The sequence below is a fragment of the Schistocerca nitens genome, chromosome 3 (genome assembly GCF_023898315.1).
Source record: "Schistocerca nitens isolate TAMUIC-IGC-003100 chromosome 3, iqSchNite1.1, whole genome shotgun sequence".
Lineage (NCBI taxonomy): Eukaryota > Metazoa > Arthropoda > Insecta > Orthoptera > Acrididae > Schistocerca > Schistocerca nitens.
The window spans coordinates 329,835,829-329,852,437 of NC_064616.1; the positions used below are offsets into that span (position 1 = coordinate 329,835,829).

Below are 16,609 nucleotides of genomic sequence, written 5' to 3' on the forward strand. Positions count from 1 at the left end.
CCAACATGATGATATAAACTTCAATATGGAGTCTTAACAATCAAACATTGTTGACACAGAAAATTAAGAAAATGGATTACATGACAACATGGGCCTTGGCAAGGGTTAACGACATCAAACAGCACAGCCGCAGTGGTCAACAGCAACAAGCAGCTAACAGATAAAGCTCCATGTGCCCCACATGGACAAGAACAATGGTATCCTACCACCTCCACAATTAATTACATTCGGATGATGGAAATAGTAGGTACCACAAGTATGTGTAACTTTACTACTGGGATGATCCACAGTAAATATAAGGTGAGGTTGAGGTCACAGACCAAATGCTTGCAACAATATTCTTATTGATCACTTTTGTTGAATAAATCCTTTATTTTATCTGTATTATTTTACTTATACTGCATAATCTGCAAAAAGGCTACTGTTAAAAACACACGGTCTCGGCCAGAAAGGTGCCATTAAAGATCAGTTTCATGAAATTTCGAGTTTCTGAAAATATTTCTATTCATTTGTGACTATTAAAGAACAATTTTAGAAAATATAAACTATTTTTAAAGAAATTATCAGGAAGGCCAACTTGTTCCGTTGCCTTCTGAGACTGTCCTTCGCAGCTTACTGGAAGCCCATGCAAAGCACCCTAGTGACAGGATCCATTTCAATTCCATTACAAGTCACTGAACAAATGGTTCAAACTATTGGTGAACCACATGCCTGAACAAGCCCACTTCAACTGGGATGTGGCAAGATACATACATATTTTTAAAGATAATGAAAGGGCTTTTACAGTGAAATATTTACTGTCTTAGATAATTCCCCATATTAATTATAAGATTTTCTTTTTAAACAGAAGTTTCTACCACCTCGTGATCCAGATACTTGCACAATGTCAACACCGAAACTCATTATAAATCAGTCACTTTGCCATTCTAGGAAACATCAGAAAATATTCACATCAATAGACAAATATACAAGCAGTACTTTCCATGAATACATTTGTTATCTGAACATCAGGTGCAACAAACTTATTAATACAGGTGGAATCTGCAAATAATCTGAAAGAGAACATGTAACAATCTCTGAAGGAACCAAGGATTTCATGTAATGCAAAAGAAGACCAAATCATAAACATATAATTTAATGCACTTGGACATATTTCTTCCATAAATTTGAATACAAAATTTATATTTGTCAATTTAATGAACTATAATGTACTGTGGACTATTATTGTCATAGGTCAAGCATTACTGCAAGAATATGAAAAAGTGCTGATGGTTCCAAGAAAATAAATCTTTCTCTTCAACAGACAAACATTTCTGAATATGTCCGAATTCTAACATGAAAATGACAGAGTTAAAAACAAAATAAATAGCAACAACATTATAGCTTTCTTAGCTATATAATAATAATATCAGAACATGAGGAATGCTTGCAGACTTGCAGAATAATTTTCAATGAAACTTAACTCACAGCAGATGCTGCTCGCTTTGTAAGTACTTCTATTAGTGCCTAAAAACTTCTACAACTTTTGCATTCTTTTTTCTTGCACATATCAATTTTCAAAGGACTCTCTTCAGAGTGTATACACTTTGTAAAGCTAGTTACATATTATCTGCATTGCATTTTCACACCAGAAGTATTACAAGAAATGCACCAAATCCACAAAAACAGAGAACAGAAAAAAATAGGTGTGAATAAACTTTGCCAAACTGATCATGTGAAATACAGTTTCAAACGCTAGTATATATCACTTTAAACATTAAACAGAAAGTAATTTATTAACAACAGTTAGTTTACACAGTGCTTTCGTACACAATGACGAACAACGAAAAGACAATTCAATTCCTCTTAAAACAGTAAGACATTAGTAGCATATCATTGGGAGCAGAAAGGGGAAGTGAACTGTCATAATTTGCCAATAATATAGATTTTGTCAGTCAAAAGCTCAACTAGCATAAAATTAAGGCTCACTTTGTGTGTATTAACACATTATAGAAAGTATCTGTGCATGACTAATGCAATAAATTACACAAACACAATATTTTTATCACTGTTTCTTATTTCTTACCATGGACCATTACACAGTATATATGACGTACAAAAACCCTTTCCAAAAATATTTTTCGGTAAATGAACACTGTCACTTTCTGGTAAATTAAATATATTATCACAGCACTTACATTATCTTACATTAGATCAATTATGGCTAAGTGATGATGTTTCTCCATCAGTTTTGGGAACTTGTGCTTCCAGCTGAGACATCCTGTTCCTCAGGTCTGAGTTATCTTCCTTCAACGATCTATTTTCAGCTGTCAGTGTCTCCACAGTAGCCAAAGCTGCCTGCAGTTCGTTTTTTAATGCTTCAATTTCAGTGGATTCGGGGGACACAATTCTCATCTTGTTTTTTATGTAACTGTACACAGTTAAGAAAACTAACTTTCATTGTGAGCCTAAACTTTATGAAACAAAAACCAATATTCATTTGATATAATAAAACAGAATGCTGGATAAGAGTGAGCAATTAAAATATATTAATGTAGTAGTATTTTCATGTGAGGTGTTTTGGTGCAATTTGCATTTCAAAGCATGAACTATGTGATTTTGTCCTCCTATGAAACTTTGTAATAATGTAAGTCACTTCTCACAATACACAACTGTCTGTTTACACGTCACAGAAAACCCGTTTTGATTCTGTAAATTATTTACAGTAATTTAGAGATGACAGCAAGTAGAACAATGGTACAGGCTCCCAATGAAGGGATGTTGTCAGCACACATTAGTGTTGGTCTTCACATTCAGAGATTTATTAAACATAAGTTCTAAGAAGTTGGAAACCAATACATAAACGTTAATAGGGCACAATATCAAAAAACAAAATATAAAATGTAAATGGATACATAAAAAATCTACTCACCAAGCAGCGGCAGGGGAGAAAAAAACGCGCGCGCCCACACACACACACACACACACACACACACACACACACACACACACACACACAAAGGGCTCCTTATTCTGGCAGAACAGTTGAAGGGATAGGAATAGGGGTGAAGGAAAAGGACTGAAGAAGTTTAGGGGAAGGAACACAGTTCTGAAAAGTCATCCAGAACCCTGGGTCAGTGAAGACTTGCCAGACGTGGTCAGAAGGACGGGATTTGAAAACCTGACAGCTTAAAGGTGGAAGACAGGGTAATATCCAAGACATAGATTACTACTAAAACATCATGCATGATTAACAAGAGTGAAAAGCAGAGCACATTGTAATTAACAGTGGTGGGAGGAGCAACGGCGTAAAATAGACAGGTCAGAAAATGAAAGATGTAGAAAACTAAAATGGAGTGAAGAAAGGAGTACTTGCTGTGAAGAAATGCTAAGACAGAAGGAATTAATATAAATTAAGGCCAGGTGGGTGGCAAAAACACAGAACATGTCGTAGTGCTAGCTCCCACCTGTGGAGCTCTGAGAAACTGGTGTCTGTGGTGAAACAGGCCCCGAGGCCATGATTGTCATATTGTACAGCATGCTATGCAACAGGATATTGGTTGGTTAGTTTAAAAGAGGGGGGAAGGGACCAAACAGCTAGGTCATCAGTCCCTTGTTCTGAATAAAACAATGCCACAAGGGTGAGAATAAAACAAGCAAGGCTGACAACACAAAATGGAGAGAAAGGAAAAACCCCAAGAACAACGGAAGGGCAAGAAACACTTAAATGGGAAAAAGGGGAGAAGAAAACAATAGAAATGCAAGAAACAGGTAGAAGCGACTAAAACAACGAAGCAGATTACCATGGCAGGCTGACCGTGAGAATAAAAAAGGAGAAGCCTGCCACTCTGCAACACATTAAAACCTCTACCCTAAAAGCATTAGTAAGGAGGACACAGAGGGGCAAAAGACATGCTAAAATTTAGATCAAATGATAAAACCCACCCTCACAAGTAAAACATAAAACTAAATCAGCCGGTGAGGCGTTGTCATATAAAGTTAGTGGCAACAAGTCCAGTAATCAAAGATTTTGTCGCACAGCAGTCACAGTGGGACAGTGCACCAGAATATGGGTCACTGTCAACCCCGCACTGCATCGACACTGAGGTGGGTCTTCACAGCGCAGGAGGTAGCCGTGGATCGCTCAAGCATGGCCAATGCAGAGCCGGCAGAGATCCACAGATTCTGTGTGAGAGGCCCACATGTAGGACTGCCACACATTTGTAGTCTCCTTAATGGCATGCAGCTTTCTGTGCATACTGAGACTATGCCATTCCACCTCCCAAGCTGAAAAACCTGGCAACGTAAAAATGAACGCAGGTCAGTTACTGAAATGCCGATCTCCATAAGGCACACCTGAGATTCCGACTTGTCCTGGGGTCCACAAAAACACCACTGAACGACCAGACCGTTTCAGAGCATAGATGGACTCCTGGATGGTCACTACCAATGGATGATGAGGGTGGAACTGGGCAATAACTTGTAGGCTGTTCAAGGAGCCAGGACACAGAACAAACGACTCTCCAGGGCATGAAAAGAGCGTGTGATATAGCCACCAGCTCTGCAGTGAAAACACTGTAGCCATTGGGCAAGAAATGCTGTGCAATATGTACTCCATGGACATACGCGAAGCCAACGTGACCATCCGCCATCGAGCCGTCGGTGTAAATCACTTCATGGCCTCGGTACATGTCAAGAATCAAGATGAAGTGAAAGCGGAGAGCCACGGGGTGAACTTAGTCCTTTGGGCCATGTGAAAGGTCCAGTCGAAGCCGCGGACGGGATGTACACCATGGAGGTATACGCGATTGGACCTTGAGTATAGGTGGTTAAAGGCAAGGACTCCAGTTCAGATAGAAGGGATAGGACACGAACTGCAATTGTTAAGCCCTGACCTGGGCTGCCGATGCGGGAGATGAACCGCCATGGGTGGGAAAAGGAGACGGTAATTCAGATGTGCAGGAGAACTACTAATGTGTGCAACGTAACCGGCAAGCAGTTGTGCATGCCTGACCTGCAATGGAGGAACTCCAGCCTCCACAAGGACGCTGGTCACCGGGCTCGTCGCAAAAGCTCCCATTGCTAGTCTAACGCCAAAGTGGTGCACTGGGCAGAGTAAACGCAACACTGAGGGCACCACCGAACCATAAACCAGACTCCCATAATCAAGACAGGATTGAACAAGGGCTGTGTATAGCTGCAGCAGCGTAGAGCGATCTGCACCCCAGTTGGTGTTGCTCAGGCAGTGGAGGGCATTGAGGTGCTGCCAGCACTTCCACTTAAGCTGATGAAGGTGAGGAAGATAAGTCAATCGGGTATCAAAAATCAGTCCTAAAAATCGATATGTATCCACTACAGTGAGGGGATCATCATGAAGGTAAAGTTCTGGTTCTGGATGAACGGTACGACTCCGACAGAAATGCGTAACATACAACTTTGCAGCCAAAAACTGAAAGCCGTGGGCTAGAGCCCGTGACTGCACCTTGTGGATGGCTCCCTGTAGACGCTGCTCAGCAACACCAATACTGGTGGAGCAGTACGAAATGCAGAAGTCGTCTGCTTACAGAAGGTGAGACTGACAGCCCTACAGCTGCTGCTGCTAACCTGTTAATGGCCGTTAAAAATAGAGATACACTCAATACAGAGCCCTGTGGGACCCCATTCTCCTGGATATGGAGGGGCACTATGGGAGGCACCAACTTGGACACGTAAAGTACGAAGCGACAGGAAATTCTTGATAAAAATCAGGAGTGGGCCTCGGATACCCCACTTGTATAATGAGCCAGGGGATATGATGTCACCAGGTTGTGTCCTACTCTTTTCGTAAAAAAAGAAAAAGAAAGAAAGAAAGAAAGAAGAAGAAGAAGAAGAGAGAGAAAGAGAGAGAGAGAAGATGGCAACGAGGGAGGGAGGGAGGGAGGGAGGGAGGGAGGGAGGGAGGGAGGGAGAGAGAAAATGGCAACAAGGTGTTGGCATCTGGATAAGGCTGTTCAAATGGCATACTCGAGGGACAGAAGATTATCAGTGGTAGAGCAACCCAGACGGAAACCACCCTGGCACAAGGAGATGTCGCTTGTAGTCAGATGATAGATATTTAACCATCTGACTGTGGATCTGATCTGGCCCAGGAGCTGTGTTGGGGCAATGTGCAAGGGCACTGAGGAGCTCCCACTTTGTAAATCGGGCGTTACAGGGTTCGCTGTGGCATGTAGTGAACGAGAGAACTTTCTCTTCCATCCGCCGTTTGACAGTGCAAAAGGCTGGGGGTAATTCTCCGACGCAGAGGGACGAGCATAGTGTTCAACAAAATGTTCTGCAATCATGTTTGCGTCGATAGATAACACGCCATTTATGTTAACACCAGGAACACCTGTTGGGGTCTGGTACCCAAAACCTCGTTTGATCTTTGCCCAGACTTGGGAAGGTGATGTATGGCACCCAATGGTCGACATATAACTCTCCCAACACTACTGTTTCCACCTTTAGATAAGCTGGCCAACTCGGGCACGGAGCTGTTTAAAGGCTATGAGGTGCTCCAGGGAAGGGTGCTGCTTATGCCGCTGTAGATCTCGCCGATGCTCCTTAATTGCCTACGTGGCATCTGGCTACCACCAAGGGACTGCCTTTTGCCGAGGGCACCTTAAGGAATGAGGGATCACGTTTTCTGCTGCAGAAACGATCATTGTAGTTACCTGCTCAACCACCACATCAATGTTACCACGTCAGGGAGATTCAACGGTGACAGCAGAGGTGATAGTTTCCCAGTCCACCTTGTTTAAAGCCCATCTGGGCAGACGTCTGTGGGCCTGACGCCAGGGCAGCAACAGGAAGATGGGGAAGTGGTCAATACCACACAGGTCGTCATGTGCTTTCCAGTGGATAGATGGGAGAAGGCCAAGACTGCAAACTGAGAGAGAGAGATCAATGGTCGAATATGTGCCATGTACCACACTGAAATGTGTGGCGGCCCCAGTATTTAAGAGGCAGAGGTCGAGTTGTGACAGTAAGTTTTCAACATCTCTGCCTTGGCCAGTAAGAATTGTGCCACCCCACAAGGGGTTATGAATGTTAAAATCCCCCAAAAGTAGGAAAGGTTTAGGGAGTTGATCAATCAGTGCAGCCAATGCGTTCAGGGGTACTGCACCATCTGGAGGAAGATATACATTGCACAGTTATTTCCTGCGACATCCTTATCCTGACAGCCACAGCTTCAAGAGGGGTTTGAGGGGGCACAGGTTCACTGCATACTGGGTTCAGGACATAGACACAAACTCCACCTGACGCTCTATTATAGTTGCTACGGTTCCTGAAATATCCCTTATAGCCATGGACGGCAGGGGTCCGCATTGCCGGGAACCAGGTTTCCTGGAGGGCAATGCAGAAAGCAGGTGTAAAGCTTAACAGTTGCCATAGCTCAGCCAGGTGATGCAAAAAAATCACTGCAATTCCACTGGAGGATGACGTTATCGTGAGGCTGGGAAGGCATGAAGTTTACAAGGAGGCTGGTTATGCCTCAGGGTCACCTGCTGCTTCTGTTGAGTATTTGTAGCCATTTCTATGGTGGATGAGGCATCAGTGAGATCCAGATCCGCAGGTGATGCTAAGATCTCCACTGCATCCTCAGATGCAGTATTGATAGGGAGTGATGGTGTTGGGGCCACCAGATGGTCCTGTTTATTAGAAGACTACTTCTTAGTTTGCTTGCTCTCTCGCTTCTCTTAAGGGGCTTGCTGGGAAGATTTCGCTGAAGCAGCTTCAGGCATGGAGGAAGACAGTGAAGCTCTTCATCCAGCAGCTTTTGGCTCCTTTAGCCACTGGTGAGTGTCCACCATGGCATTAGTGGAGACCTCGGAAGAGAGGGCCCCAAGGGACCCTTCCGCACGGGAGGAGCTGGAGGAGAATGTTGCTTCTCTAGCAGGGGAGAGGGGACCAACGTCCCCTGTGTTTGGGGGAGGGGGAGGTGGGAGGGGGGGGGGGGGCTTGCTCCCAAAGTAGGTGCTTTGGGAGCAACGGAGGAAGAGGAAGATTTGCCCTCTACCACCAAGGGGGCAGATGTATTCTGGTGGCCCGGAGTACCCACTGTTTGTCGCACAGAATGAGGAACCACTGGCACTTGGGACGGTGATGGTGACGTAGCTGCAGCATATGTCGACATCAACCGAATGGGGTGTAATTTTTCGAATTTACGTTTAGCCTCTGTGTAAGTCAACCTGTCCAGGGTCTTGTACTCCATAATTTTCCACTCATTTTGGAGTACTGGGCAGTCTGGGGAGCAGGGGGAGTGGTGCTCTCCACAGTTAACGCAAGTGGGAGGTGGCGCACATGGAGTATCTGGGTGCAGTGGACGTCCGCAGTCTCAACATGTGGCACTGGAAGTGCAACGGGAAGACATGTCCAAACTTCCAGCACTTAAAATACCGCATAGGGGGAGGGACGTATGGTTTAACGTCACACCGGTAAACCATCACCTTCACCTTTTCAGGCAATGAATCACCCTCAAAGGCCAAGATGATGGCACTGGTAGCAACCCTGTTGTCTTTGGGTCCCCTGTAAACGCGCCGGATAAAATGAACACCCCACTGTTCTAAACTGGTGCGGAGCTCGTCGTCAGACTGCAAGAGGAGGACACAATGGAAAATAATCCCCTGGACCATGTTGAGGCTTTTATGGGGAGTGATGGGACCAGGAAGATCACCCAGCTTGTCACAGGCAAGTAACGCTCGGGATTGGGCTGGGGATGCTGTCTGAATCAAGACTGCGCTGTTTCACATCTTGGACAGTGCTGTCACTTCTCTAAACTTATCCTCAAGGCGTACAACGAAAAATTGAGCTTCATCGGTAGAAAAGAGTCCCCATTGGTTCTGCTAAAGACTAAAAACCGAGGTGAATAGGGTTCTCTCCGTTCTGTAGCTCTACGTTCCTCCCAAGGTGTAGCGAGGGAGGGAAATGATTTAGGGTCATACCTGCTGGCATTGTATTCTATCTTGCCCTTCTTAGAGGCTGCTGGTGCCATACGCTCACCAGCAAGAGATGACAATCTGCTTCATTGCGGGTCATCCACCCTGATGCCACCCACTCCGATCAGGGACTCTCCCCACGGGCGCCACCCGGCCACAGCAAATGCCAACTTGCATGATGGCCATTGCCAGTAGTCCTGATGCCCCAGAAAGACAGGCATCTACTCCTTGGCATACGTGGGGATTTTACAGCTCAGACATCAGCAGTGCGATCCCTGTGTTGTCAAGAGGCTACCACGAAATGGGTACAAGTCGGGTATGGGTTTGAAATCTATTATAGTTGGTGGTGACTAACTTACCTTCAATATGTTGGTGAAAATACACTGTTTAATTCCAGAGGTATGCATAAAACATCATCCAATATTGTGCTAAACACATTCTCCAAAAATTATTTCAAGCAGTTAGTTCGTGAGCCCATGTGAATAGTAAATGGTTGTAAAAACACACTTGACCTCTTAGAAACAAATAATCCTAAGTCAGTAATGAGCAGAAGGAGCATAGGGCCTGACCAGGATATTGCAGATATTGGGAGGGCAACAAAAAGATATTCTAGGTGTGATGGGAAAAATCTGACAGAATGGATCTCACTTCAGGGCATGATTTTAGGAAGTCATGACCTTGTCGACACAGCTGTTGGGATAATTATGCCCAGTGAAGGCTGAGGTGAGAGTGGTGGTGTATTGCTGTAAAGATTCTGTATCTGAACAAACAGGTTTGACTCGAATGCCAAGGCAGTATGGGAGGAAACGTTTGACATGGAAAGGATGGCAACTGTCAAGATGTAGGTACTGTTATTTGTTAGTAGGTTTAATGTGGATGGAAGTATATAGCTGGCCTTTGGTGAGGATGAGGTCAACATCAAGGAGAATAACATGGGCTTGGAATAGGACCATGTGAAATTTAATCGGGAGAAGGTATTAAGAGATTCCAGGAATTTTAATAGGTCAGCCTTGTCATGAGTCCATATGGCAAAAATGTCATCGATGTATCTAAACCAAACCAGGGGCAGAAGGCTTATGAATCCCATGAAAACCCCCTCCAAGCCACCCATGAAAAGGTTGGCACAGGAAAGAGCCATCTGGGTTCCCATGGCCGTAACCCTGACCTATTTGTGTATCTGCCTCTCAAAGGTGAACTGTAACATTTATTAAGGTGAGTAGGAAGGATGTCATAGTTTTGGAATCAAGTGGGCAATGACGGAGGAAATGTTCAGTAGCAGACAGACCATGTGCATGGTGAATGTTGGTATAGAGGGAGCTGGCTTCAATGGTGACAATAAAGGTGTGTGGTGGGAGTGGGACAGGCACAGATTTCAGTCAATCTAGGAAATGGTTGGTATCATTAATATAGGAGGGAAGCCTTTGTATTATGGGTTTCAGGTATTGATTAACTAACGCAGACATACATTCAGTGGGTGCTTTGAAGCCAGCAACTATAGGATGGCCAGGGTGATTGGGTTTTTGGCTCTTAGGAAGAAGGAAAAAGGTGGAGATGCGTGGTTTGGTTCGGTTAAGAAGTTCTATGGCTTGAGGTGTAAATCCTTGTGATGGGCCTGAGGTTTGGAGGGACTGTAGTTCAGTTTGAATCAGAAGGATAGGATCTTGATGGCAGTTGCTGTATGTAGAGGTGTCAGACAGCTGGCGTAGGGCTTCAATACATACTCATATCGGTGAAGGGCCACAGTGGTCCACCCTATAGTTGCTGGCTTCAAAGCACCCACTGAATGTATATCCAGTCCTGGTACTGCAGATCCCGCCAAAAAACGACTTCGGAGCACACCACCCGTCACCCAGTATCATCCTCGTCTTGAATGTATTAATCAGCAACTTCGACAAAGGCACGACTTCCTAAAATCATGCCCTGACACGAGATCCATTCTGTCTGAGATTTTTCCCACCACACCTAGAATATCTTTTTGTCACCCTTCCAATATCCGAAATAACCTTAACAAACCCTATGCTGCTCTTGCACCCATCTCCCTTCCCTATGACTCCTACCCATGAGCACCTCTACTGCAAGACTTGTCCTACGCATCCTCCTACCACCACCTATTACAACCCTGTAACTGGCAAAACATTTAATATCAAAGGGAAAACCACCTGTGAAATGACATGTCATATACCAACTGTTATGTAAACACTGTTCAGCCGTTTACATCGGCGTAACCCAGTTGTCACTCAGGATAAATGGGCATAGGCAGAGGGTGTATACGAGGGCAACACACAATACCCTGTTGCAGAGCATTCTGTACAACGTGAAGTCACGACCTCGGTTTCTGTTTCACCACACGTGCCATCTGGATTCATCCCCCTTGCACCAGTTTCTCAAAACTCTGCAGGTGGGAACTAGCGCTACAACACGTCCTCTGTTCTTGCCACCCACCTGGCCTTAATTTACATTAATTCCTTCTGTCTCACCATTTTTTTCACAGTAACTACTCCTTTCTTCACACTATTTTAGTTTTCTACATCTTTCATTTTCTGATATTTCCAATTTTGGCCGTCCCCGCTCCCAAATCTGTTACATATTACGCACCTTGCTTCTCACTCATATTAATCATGCACGATGTTTCAGTACTAATTTCTGTCTTGCATATTACCCTGTCTTCCACCTTTAAGCTCTCAGGTTTTCAGATCTCATCAGGTGCAGTCCCCAACAATCAGCCTTTCCTTCTCATCCTGACTGGTGAGTTTCCCCTGACCCAGGTTCTCAATAACTTTTCGGAACTGTACCCCTTCGCCTAAACCTCTCCAGTCCTGTTCCTTCACCCCTCTTTGTGTGTGTGTGTGTGTGTGTGTGTGTGTGTTTCTCCTGCCGCAGCTTGGTGAGTAGATTTTGATATATCCATTTACTTTTTATTGTCAATAACTTATTATTTTCACTGTTAAAAGACAAAATATGATATCTGATTTTCAAACAGCTGGTGGTTTGAAACTAGGCTCAACATATCAGTTTGAGTAGGATCACAGTACAATTCGGATACTAATACCTACAGACTAGCTTCCTATTACACACACACACAAAATGCCTCAAAATAACCTAACCATTGCCATTTTAACACTGAGTACTACATTTTATTGATGTGCTATCGCTTGATAAGGGGACAAACATTTTCAGTGTGTGATTTTATAGTAAAGTTTTAAACACGGCTGCTTATTTTCGTGACCGTCTATAAATGAAAATTGAAACAAATGAGCCCTCAGTCACAATCTTTAGTCTTATTAACCAGGTTTCAACACTTCTAAGAGTGCCTTCATCAGAATTTAAACGTTTAATGTGGCCTATAACATAATTACAAATTTATGGGAAAAGAATTTTTTTTATATAAAAGTACTGACTAACAGTATAAGACAGAGACAGTACTTACATGTCACATATAAAACAAACAACAGGCCACAAGGTCTTTAGTCACAAAATATTCTCTCTCTCTCTCTCTCTCTCTCTCTCTCTCTTATATATGTCTGCTTGTGTCTGTTTATGTGTGGATGGATATGTGTGTGTGTGCGAGTGTATACCCGTCCTTTTTTCCCCCTAAGGTAAGTCTTTCCACTCCCGGGATTCGAATGACTCCTTACCCTCTCCCTTAAAACCCACATCCTTTCGTCTTTCCCTCTTTCCTGATGAGGCAACAGTTTGTTGCGAAAGCTTGAATTTTGTGTGTATGTTTGTGTTTGTTTGTGTGTCTATCGATGTGCCAGTGCTTTCGTTTGGTAAGTCACATCATCTTTGTTTTTTTTATATATATATATATATATATATATATATATATATATATATATATATATATATATATATATATATATATATATATCCCCACTGCAAGTCAAGGAAATATAGCTATGAAAATCTGATAAGAGAAATAACTGAAAGCAATTCTTACAAGCATTGCAAGTTTTCTTCAAATGGTTGCATAATTCAATAGATGAAACAGAAACATGTGACAGTTAATCATGAAACTATTGAAATTCCATAAATAATGCCACAAGAGACGTTTAAAAGTCATTCTAGGTAATGCAGAAAGGGAATAAGCTGGGTGATGGTGCTTTAGTAGAAATTATTAAAGCTGGAGGCAAATTAACATGAAAGACTCATGGCAATTAGTTTACCAAATGTTTGTGAAATAAGACACTTACTCCACTGGGAAACAATGCTGTAATAATCAGTCTCCTTCACAAGAAAGGAGTCAGACAGAATACAAAAACTACAAAACTATCAGCCCCCTATTCAGAAGAAATTCATTAAAATTATCACCAACTGCTTATATTGAAACATTACATTTTAATCAAGCAAAGTAACAAGCAAGCTTTACAAGTGGATATAACACAATTGAGCAACTTATGAATAAAATTATATAACAGAGCAATTGGTATTAATGACCACTCTGCCTAGACTTCTTATATGTTAAGAAAACTTTGGAGTCAACTCGACAGTCTGTCTCAACAGCTCTTGGTAGTTGAGAAACTGATTCAACTTGTGTTAGCATACTGAAATACATTGGCCCCAACAAAAAGGCTGCACGAACTTAACATTTAAAGCCTAGCAGCAATTTCAAAACTATCACTGTGGTGCTCCATCTTGTGCAACAATGTAAGTGAAGTGTCAACTAGATCTGCTAAATAGTTTTGTATACACAACTTTTTAAAGTCAAACTCATCCAAAGTTGGCAAAGGTTTGTAAAGAATCTGCTCCATTTCCAGCAGTTATGAAATATGTTGTACAATTCTGGTATGCCGTACTTCTTTTTAGGGTGACTCACAGATGAAAACTATAGCGATGTACACCATATGGCACTGGGTGATCAGCGATTACAGTGTATGAAATTCTTGATGCAACAGTCTCATCAAAATGAAGATGATGATACAGGTTACGCAAAGAATTAACTGCAAGAAAGCTTACACAGTGAAAGTTTGATTACCTTGAAGTAGGTAAAACATAAATAAACAAAGTTGAATATGATTAGGCAAGGATGGGGTAGGAAGTAGCCATGGACTTTTCAATGGAAACATCCCAGCATTCATCTTAGCAACTTGGGGAAAACATGGAAAACCCAAGTGAGAATGTCCACACAGGGATTTGAACCCTACTACTCTTGAATACAAGTCTATAGCCTTCACATTTATCATATATTGCCTACAACACTCATTCAGACCTTCACCTATACAAAAGCTAAGGTGCAAGGTTAATTCTACGAATGTAACTGAAAACTAAGTTACAAGTCATGCTGGTTGCTTCAATCATTTTTAGAGTCTTTGGAAGGAGCCTAGTATGATCTAAGAACATGGGCACATCACATGGAACAAGTCACTAGGCAGAACACTGAGTGCACCGAGTTCCCTACTTTGTTAGTATTTCACAATAACACAACTTAATGTTGCACAGTCAAATTATTGATTATAAATCAATCTGTCACTACCTGCACATGCTTTTTTGCAGCGCAGTACCTTTAAGGCTTTTCAACAGAGGTGCCGCAGACAACAGCTACATATCACTCATATCCAAAGAGGATTTCATATTTATTAGTAAGGAGGAGGGGCGTAGTACCTTGGATTCTTCCCTTCTTCAAAGCAAATTTGCAGCAGCTTCCAGTAGATAGAGAGTAACCAAAGAAGCTTTTAACCCTGTAAGTGACAAATGTTTTGTCCAGCATAACAATGAAATTCATGTCTGTAGGTATTCTTTGGGAATAGCAATGTATAAACCTGCTCAATTTATTACAATATGTACTTTTATCATAAATATCGGGGTGGTAAGTATTAGTACCAATGAATCAGGAGCTTAACAATTGTATATGGTAATACCAGCTGTTATCTATTTACCAGGGTTTGTTACAGGGTTAAGTGTCCACGAACTGCATTCAACTCATACAAAATCAGGCACAGCACAAGCAACTGTTACATTCTTATTATACTTTAAGAGCCAAAGTTACACTGAATAAAGAGAACATATAGATACACTGGCAGTCAAAATCTACAGAAAGCTACGACACAATCAGTAGAAAAGTTGTAAATTTAGGACACCAGATTTTTTTTTTTTAAATAAATGTCACAGTAATAATGCAGAAAGATATAGAGCAGTTCCCGTTTCGGAGCTAAATGTCCAAGAGTATACGGTTTGACCACGTGTAAATAGACTGCAGTTTAATGCTCTAAAAAGCTCTTAACAGCAACCCCTCCAGTAGACAATCGGGTCGTCCCAGTCTCCTTACTATCAATAAAGAGGATACAGAAAAATCTATGATAGTCTTATTGATACTACCTACCTTGCACTGAATTGTTGGATATGAAGATCTACATATACAGCGTGTTTAAAACTCTATCGCTAAAAGCCAGTAAACAAAGATTAATTATTTCGTAGAAGAGGATACTCCAAAGGTTGAGCTGGACGTTCCTTTTCTTCGTAAAGTGATACGAGTATTCTCGTGAAAGTTTCCATGACACCGCCCTTCTCCAAATATTTTCGGAATTCTTCGCAATGTGTTTCCACTGACTACAAACAAAAACAATAGATAAACAACATGTCAATTCAGAAACAATATTTGACAGTTAATGTAAAGCGGCCAAGGGAAGTACGAGTTTGCTGATAAACGCAAACAGGTCACGTTGTGCTCCGAAGTTAGCACGCACAGCTAACCGTGTACTAAAGCAACTGCTAAAAATATCATTAATTACAAATTCCTACATGCATTATTACTTTTCTTTTTCCACAGGGGAACTACGCAGGAATAAAGGAACACTTGACATAAGGAATCTCAAATACTTGCAAATTATCGCCGCTGTTTTCTCAAGCACACACTTCATTTTATGGAATCATATTCTGTAACTTGCCATTTTTTGTTTGTTTTATAAAAGGTTTACACTGCGTTTATTCTCCAATGAAATACCTAAACCCAATTACTCAATTAACTTTCCCAGCTTAAAAACCAAACACACCCAACGATAAATAAAGTTGGTCACGGATATTACACTCTGCATGTAGAATCTGTACGTTTTGTTTAATTTTAATTATTCTTTTTTTAAGCAATTGAACTCTTACATTCGTGGATCATATCTCAGTAATTACTTGATTTTATTTGTTAAACAGAAACTCTATCACATACACATGTGTGATTGTAATTTCGATGTACAATATTTTAACATTTCAGGCCGATTCTCACTGGACGGTTGCGGAGTTTATTACTAGATCTGCGTCATTTACGTCATGACTGAATAGATTGCTTCAAAATTACATACATATATGTTAGTTACACACACACACACACACACATATATATATATATATATATATATATATATATATGCTAATACGAGAATAAAGATTAACAGTATTATTTTGTTCATTCACTTTGGTCACTATTGAAGAATTCTCAAATGGAATATAATGGGTACTCTTTCAGGTCCTTTGCACTTTTCCTTTGAATGGTCCTGGTGGCTGGGATTACTCTTCTCGGGACAATGAGCTGAACATTTTTAAACCAACCATTGCAAAACTATCTTGTGTTCCAGACAGTCGACAGCTCCCATATCGTGTTCCTCTTGTTGCAGGTGTCATTGTAGTAAAAGTGAGATGATACAAAAAACTTGAATATAGTATCAGAATAAAGGAACCAGCAATGA

General features: G+C 41.8%; 1 protein-coding gene across 4 annotated transcripts; it reads right to left on the minus strand.

Annotated features, from left to right (window-relative positions):
* Window positions 1–1,119: 1,119 nt before the first annotated feature.
* LOC126248292 (c-Myc-binding protein-like) lies at window positions 1,120–15,959 on the minus strand. 4 transcript variants are annotated; one of them, XR_007545458.1, is made up of 3 exons: window positions 15,753–15,912; window positions 15,361–15,482; window positions 1,120–2,410 (listed from the first exon to the last, which is right to left on the minus strand). XR_007545458.1 is itself a non-coding variant. In XM_049949152.1 (3 exons), the coding sequence occupies exons 1-3, from the start codon at window positions 15,821–15,823 to the stop codon at window positions 2,194–2,196; spliced, it is 342 nt and encodes a 113-aa protein (XP_049805109.1). In that variant the 5' UTR covers window positions 15,824–15,959; the 3' UTR covers window positions 1,120–2,193. The 4 variants fall into 4 exon arrangements, 3 of the variants coding, with proteins under 3 accessions (XP_049805109.1, XP_049805110.1, XP_049805111.1); XM_049949152.1 differs by having other exon boundaries at window positions 15,821–15,959; XM_049949153.1 differs by having other exon boundaries at window positions 15,361–15,478; window positions 15,817–15,944.
* Window positions 15,960–16,609: the final 650 nt, after the last annotated feature.

Coding starts and splice junctions, on each gene's coding strand:
- LOC126248292 (XM_049949152.1), bottom strand. Junction 2,411..15,360: donor CGTCCAGCTCAACCTTTGGA/GTATCCTCTTCT, acceptor AACTGTGTACAG/TTACATAAAAAACAAGATGA.